Genomic DNA, 7,356 nt, shown 5'->3' on the forward strand with positions numbered 1-7,356 from the left:
TTCATTCCAATGACTGTTGACACTTAATGCTGATAGAATATTGAGCAATTGATACAAAGGAATAAGAGCAATTAGCATAGCAATACAGTCTACCATAGACACACAAGAATTTAAACCAGAGATGGTAAATTTGGGGTCTTCCAGACAGAGTGCCACAGATTTTTCTAATTCTACCTTAGACCAAAGATAGCAAATCAGGGCCATTAGAAAAAAAACCCCAATCTGACTCATCCAGCCATTTTTATCTACCTGATGGTGCATTTTTAATCAGCACGTGGTCAATTCTTCCTCTTTATCTGATCTGCCAAAAAGACACCTTCGACAACTTTAAAAGAACTATGGTAGACTTTGCTTTGATCTGACGTCTTTTCTTTGGCTGAATGCAATGTCATAGCTAGAAAACGTGCAGAGAACCAAGAGGGCACCTTGTGTATCTCTTATAAAACTGTATTAGTAAAAAAGGGTAATATTTGTATGTTGCTTTTCAGGGTTCAGAGTGCTTAATGTGCATTAACCTGTTCTAATCTTTGCATCAATTTTGTTTCAGGAAAGAAAGATGTAGCAGCAGAACCAGAAGTGGAGAGAGAAATTTGCGGGAAGGCATCCTAGGGACAAGATTTGAACCAGTGGTCCTTGCATTATGTAATTCATTTTAACATTAACTGTGCTACACCACTGCATTGGATTGTTTTTGCACTTCATATAAATGGGTAAAGACCACAGCCAAGTCCTTTCTGACTAGATACTTTAGGAAGCAGAGTGATTTCTAAAAGTAGCTGTCACAACTGATGCTTCCAAGTGGACTTCAATTGCCATGATACCTCAGCAGACTGAGCCAATTGGAAAATTACAGTAGTTGAAATTCAAACGATGTGGGTGAACATTAGTTGAGGAGCTGATTAGTTTAGATACTAGTTTATATAACCTAATCTATATAGATTAGAATCTAGTATCTAAATGTTATTACCTGTTTCACACAATCTGACTGCTTTGGAGGAAACCATCACAAGACCTACTGACACACACGAAGACCTTATAAGCAGAAGAACGTCAACACTGACATCCTCAAAATTCTGCTGAAGATGTTATCTAGCCTGATAAAGTAATGTTCAGAAACCAGCCCACAAGCTCAGAAAACAAATCTCCACTCTCAGGAAACTATATGCTAAGTAAAATCATCCTCTAGCACCCATCAATCCACTATCCACTATCTGAATATTGTATACTGCAAAATAAATAAATAAATAAATAAATAAATAAATAAATAAATAAATAAATAAATAAATAAATAAATAAATAAATAAATAAATAAATAAATAAATAAATAAATAAATAAATAAATAATAATAATAATAATAATAAAAAAAAAAAAAAATTGGAAGGGACCTTGGAAGTCATCAAGTCCAACCCCCTGCTCAGGCAGGTAACCCTATACCATTTCGGACAAATGGCTGTCCAGTTTCTTCTTAAAAACTTCCAGTGTTGGAGCATTCACCACTTCTGGAGGCAGGTTGTTCCACTGGTTAATTGTTCTAACTGTCAGGAAGTTTCTCCTTAGTTCTAGTTTGCTTCTCTCCTTGATTAGTTTCCATCCGTTGCTTCTTGTCCTGCCTTCAGGTGTTTTGGAGAATAGCTTGACTCCCTCTTCTTTGTGGCAGCCCCATAGATATTGGAACACTGCTATCATGTCACCCCTAGTCCTTCTCTTCATTAAACTAAACATACCCTATTCCAGCAACCATTCCTTGTATGTTTTAGCCTCCAGTCCCCTGATCATCTTTGTTGCTCTTCTTTGTACTCTTTCTAGCGTCTCAGCATCTTTTTTACATCGTGGTGACCAAAACTGGATGCAGTATTCCAAGTGTGGCCTTACTAAGACATTGTAAAGTTTTTTAAATACAATGTTTATACAATGTTTAACAATTGATGGATATGTGATAACCTTCATTTGTTTATGTTTTTTTCCTTTGTTTTGTTTATCAGTTGGTCTTTTCTTGCATTTGGGGTATTTTTGTGTATTTTGTTGTATTGTTTTTTTTTTAATATAACATTTATTATTTTATTATTATTGCCTGTTCACCGCCCTGAGTCCCGTAAGGGAGATAGGACGGTATATAAATTTAAAAAATAAATAAATAAATAAATAAATAAATAAATAAATAAATAAATAAAGAAAGAAAGAAAGAAAGAAAGAAAGAAAGAAAGAAAGAAAGAAAGAAAGAAAGAAAGAAAGAAAGAATGCTTTTTCAGCCTCCAACTGACACTCTGGATGGGCTGCAAAGGTAAAATCAGTTCTCTGGATGGGCTGCGAGGTAAAACAAACTTTCCTGGCCTCCGCTTGACTTCTTGAATACGCTGTCGAGCAATACTGACGATCTGAAGTTTCCTCTTTTCCACTTGACTCTCTCAAGATCGGAGAAGCTTGAAAAGAGAAGCACCAGCGACGCCCATCTAAAGATGGGCTTCCCGAGGGTGCCTTGCTATCGATGCATTTATTCATTCAATTAATTTGTGCAAGAGAGAAGCAACCTAGAACTAAGGAGAAACTTCCTGACAGTTAGAACAATTAACCAATGGAACAACCTGCCTCCAGAAGCGGTGAATACTCCAACACTGGAAGTTTTTAAGAAGAGACTGGACAGCCATTTGTCTGAAATGGTATAGGGTTTCCTGCCTGAGTAGGGGGTTGGACTCGATGACCTCCAAGGTCCCTTCCAACTTTATCATTATTATTATTATTATTATTATTATTATTATTATTATTATTATTATTATTATTATTATTATTATTATTATTATTATTATTAATTCAGTATGTCGTTTCAACGAGGGAATAAAAAGAGCCACCGTGCTCCCAAATTGATCCGTAATCTTAAAAATGTCAAACCGTGGGCTGTCCTTCCACCTACCTAGCCATCATTTGTTCTTGCAGTCCCTCCAAGGTCTTCTCCATCCTGGCCTTGGTCAGATCTATTTAAAACGGGAAACAGAGGAAAAGTTTAGTTTGACTGGCAGCCCTCACACCTTAGGCAGAGGAGTGGAGCGGGTGGGGAGGAAAACAACGAGCTTTCTTTCCCTTTGCAGAGACTTTCGGCGGAGCACACAGCAAGTTCGAGTCGGCACGTGCCATTTCCGAGGGAACCCGGGAATCGGGGAAGAGGTCCTCTGAGCATACGCAGAGAGCTCGCCTCCACATGTCCTCGGGCTGGGTTGGCGCCCTCCTTCGGGGGCGGGGGGTGTCCAAGAGCTTACCTGGAGGGCTCTCAGGACTCTCCCATCCACCTGCGGATCCCCGCGGCTCTCGTCACGCAGGTGGGGAAGACGCCTCGCATCTCGGCCGCCCTCCCGCCGCGGCTGCCGCCTTTTGTGGCCACGCCCCCTGCGGCCCGGCGGCAGTTGCAGGAGGGGCCGACGGGCTTCTCCCGTTGCTAGGGCGACGGGGCAACCCGGGGCGGCGAGGGCGGCAGCAGGGGAAACCCCCCCCCGAGGGGGGCGGAGCCAAAACAGGTGCTGCCCAGGCTGGGGCAACTCGCTTAATAGAACCTCCGTAGAAATTCTATGGAGTATTTCTGCGCGATCCTCTGCGAGTCAGGCGGGGTCGCCGCTTTTCCTGCTCTTTGCGAGTCCGAGAGTGTGATGGCTACTGGGCTGGACTGCCAGAAGAGACTGGACTGCCATCTGTCAGAAATGGTGTAGGGTCTGCTGCTTGGGCGGGGGGGGGGGGGTTGGACTAGATGACCTACAAGGTCCCTTCCAACTGTGTTGTTCTGTTATTCTCTTACTAATGGGGGTTCATAAATCCACTAGGGAGAGGTGGGGGAAGGAAGGTACATTATTGTTTTGGAGCTTGTGATTTTTAGCTGATGACATTCATAAAACCGTCAAAACAGGTCTGGATTTCCAGGGAGTCCTCGACTTAACAACTGTTCATTTAGTGACCGAGGTTACAACAGCACTGAAAAAAAAGTGACTTAGGACCGTTTTTCACACTTATGACAATTGCAGCATCCCCATGGTCACGTGACTTACATTCGGATGCTTGACAACTGACTCACATTTATTGGTGGGAGTGCCCGAAAGCCCGTGTTTTTTGGAACAAGGTTAAAAAATGGTTAGAAGAAATATTAACAACAGAGGTAGAGCTAAAACCAGAACTCTTCCTACTAGTTATTACCATACAAAAATATGATAAAGGGGCACTTTACCTAATGCTACACATCTTCACGGCCGCCAGACTGACCTACGCATAAAATTGGAGAAACAAAGAAATCCCTACTGAAGAAGAGATTCTACATAAAATTTTATTGTGTGCGGACATGGACAGACAACTGACTCACATTTATGACGGTTGCAGTGTCCCCGGGGGTCATGTGATCCCCTTTTGTGACCTTTTGATAAGCAAAGACAATGGGGGAACCAGGTTCACTTAACAATCATTTAGTAATTTAAGAACTGCAGTGATTCACTTAACAAAAGTGGTGAGAAAAGTTGTAAAATGGGGTAAAATTCACTTAACAAATTTCTCACTTTGCAACATACATTTTGGGCTCAATTGTGTTCCTAGCTTGAGGACTACCTATATTGCAAAAATTATTTCTGCCGCTTCGGTCACGTATCTAAGCGGCATAGAGCAGGATCTGGAATACACTGGCTGTATTCCAATCAAATTGGAACAGATCCAAATGATATAATAAAGAATAAAGAATTCTATATAACAACAATAACAGTAACAACAGCAAAAACAATAGATAAAAATATTACTGTCGGGAGAAATTCAACATGTTTACAGAAATAATAGCATCATTCATCTCAACTCGGGTTTTTATTTATTTATTAAACAAACTTACATTGCTGTCCATTTTAGTGGAAGAGAGTCTGGAAGGCAAACAAGAGTCAAAATTGCAATATAATTTTTAAAAAGTTGACATTTATAATTGCATGGAGGGCTGCACAAAACTTGCCTTCATCGTCTGTCCTCCTTATTTCAACCTGTTCAAGGAATCTTTAAAAAGCACTGAAATGGCTGTCAGGATCTCCTATCTATTTCCCTACCCTACATGAAAAATAAAACAGATTTGGTTGGCCATTTCAGTGATTGAATTAGATTTTGGCCACCCCCTTGGGTGTCAGTGTAGCCTCTGCTTATCAATCAAATCATACAGCTCCCCTCTTAATTATTAAATCATTTGCAGATCATCAAGGTATTCTTAGTCCTTCCCTTCCCTTCCCTGTCAGCAGACTCTAAGCAGCTTAGAGCAAAACATACAAGAACCATAATATACAATCAGTCAAAAACTATTAAATATGTCAAATGACAGTAATAACTACCATCAACATAAAGTCAGTGTAATCCAACATTTGCTCAGTTTGCTTACATTTTATTACATTTATATCCTAGTGTTCAATAATAGCTTGAGGGTCTGTCATATTTAGAGGATATTAAGTAGGGAAAGAGGGCTCAGGTATAGTTGAGGTCTTCTAGTCCAACCCCCTGCTCAAGCAGGAAACCTTATACCATTTCAGACAAGTGGCTGTCCAGTCTTTTCTTTAAAAGCTCCAGTGATGGAGCACCCACAACTTCTGGAAGCAAGCTGTTCCACTGTTTAATTGTTCTCACTGTTAGGAAGTTTCTCCTTAATTCCAGGTTGCTTCTCTCCTTGATTAGTTTCCATCCATTGTTTCTTGTTCTGGCTTCTGGTGCTTTGGAAAATAAGTTGACCCCCTCTTTTTTGTGGTCGCCCTTCAAATACTGGAATCTGTGCCATGAACTCGGTTCACAGTCACAACAGACTCAGAAGGGGTGCTTTATGGTCCATGGTGGGACACCTGTGCCCCTTTCCCACCCTTCCCTGCCTGGAGACCTAGGCCTTCTCCCTGGTGCTCTGCTTAATGACTGCAACTGGGAGAGCAAGGTCATTGAGCAAAGCAATTATGTGGCATCTTGCTTAAGGATCCCCTTGCTCAATGATAAAGATTCCAAGGTCAATTGTGGTCATCAGTGGAGGGCAACTGTATAAATTAACTAGTTTGCAAAAGACTAGATTAAAACATAGTAGGATAGTTGCTGGCTGAGGAATTCTGGGAGTTGAAGTCCATTCATCTTAAAGGTGCCCAGATTGAAAAGCTAAACTTTCTGCAAACATAGTCAACTCAAGCCAACTTGGCCAACTCCATTTCTATTCTCCTGTTGTGAGCAGCCCATCTGACTTGTGAAAATGTAATACTTTTGACATCATAGGAAGCAAAGGAAATTGTAATTCTCTGTGGACTGAGAATCAGCTTCTGATTTTGTAGCTGACAAAATAAAAGGATATTTATTTATTTGTTTGTTTGTTTATCAAATTTATATAGCCTCCCACCTCACAAATCGTGATTCTGGGCAGCGTACAGCAATCAAATAACAAAAATAAAATAATTAAAAAAGTACTTAAAAGTGTTCCAGACCGCCACGATTCCGAGGTATAAAAATTATTTAGTAACGGAGAGTATTTTTGTTTTCTTGCATTGAGATTCCCTAATTGAGAGCACTGATTATAGTAATAAAGAGAGATGGATGTAAGATTTGGGATTCGGTTGTGTTGAGGCATCATGCTGTTTTCTTGACAGTTGCCATTTCACTGAAATTGCTCATCTCTTATTAAACACCAGTTTCAGATCTACCAAGGGGAAGAAAATATATTTGACAAATATAAATGCTATTTTATTTCACTTTATACAAAGACAGCGCAATCAGCTTCAAAGCAGCGGGGCAGATCAGTCAGGGAGGCAGGTGATGAAGGATAGCAAATGTTGGCACGTGCGTAAGGATGCAGTCACACAAAAACTGCACTGGAGTCACATTTTTCATGCAAGCATGTAGTACAGGAACTCCTTATCAAGTGCAAGAAGCCAGGGGCCAGGATAGAGTTCAAAAGTCAAGGATGCCCTTGACTTACAACCATTCCTTCAATGAGTGTTACAACAGTACTCAAAAAGATTTATGACCATTTTTACACAACTGTTGCAGCATCCCCATGGTCACGTGATCAAAATTCAGATGCTTGGAAACTGGCTTATAATAGTTGCCATGTCCCGGGGTCACGTGATCACTGTTTCCAAACTTCTGACAAGCAAAGTCAATGGGGAAGCCAGATTCACTTAACAATCGTGTTACTAACTTAACAACTGCAGTGGTTTTGGTGGAACATTCAAAAGATTTTCAAGAGAAAGATGAAGTTCACTCCACAATTATTTTTGTTGGGTGTTATTACAGATTGTGATACTAAAGAAACTAACTTGATGTTGAATTTGATAACAGCTGCAAGGTTATTAGTAGGGTAATATTGGAAGAAGGATTGCTTGCCTACATGGACAAGC

At 40.4% G+C, this 7,356-nt stretch overlaps 1 protein-coding gene across 1 annotated transcript in view; it reads right to left on the reverse strand.

The window, feature by feature from the left end:
- DEUP1 (deuterosome assembly protein 1) overlaps positions 1-2,957 on the reverse strand; it is a 48,481-nt gene extending 45,524 nt beyond the window's left edge. Inside the window, exon 1 of the mRNA XM_015823097.1 lies at positions 2,910-2,957. Coding sequence (XP_015678583.1) covers positions 2,910-2,953 — 44 coding nt within the window. The 5' untranslated portion in view covers positions 2,954-2,957. The remainder of the gene's footprint in view (positions 1-2,909) is intronic.
- Positions 2,958-7,356: the final 4,399 nt, after the last annotated feature.

Source organism: Protobothrops mucrosquamatus, unplaced genomic scaffold, assembly GCF_001527695.2.
Source record: "Protobothrops mucrosquamatus isolate PMUCROS unplaced genomic scaffold, P.Mucros_1.0 scaffold1771, whole genome shotgun sequence".
In the NCBI taxonomy this organism is placed as follows: Eukaryota; Metazoa; Chordata; class Lepidosauria; order Squamata; family Viperidae; genus Protobothrops; species Protobothrops mucrosquamatus.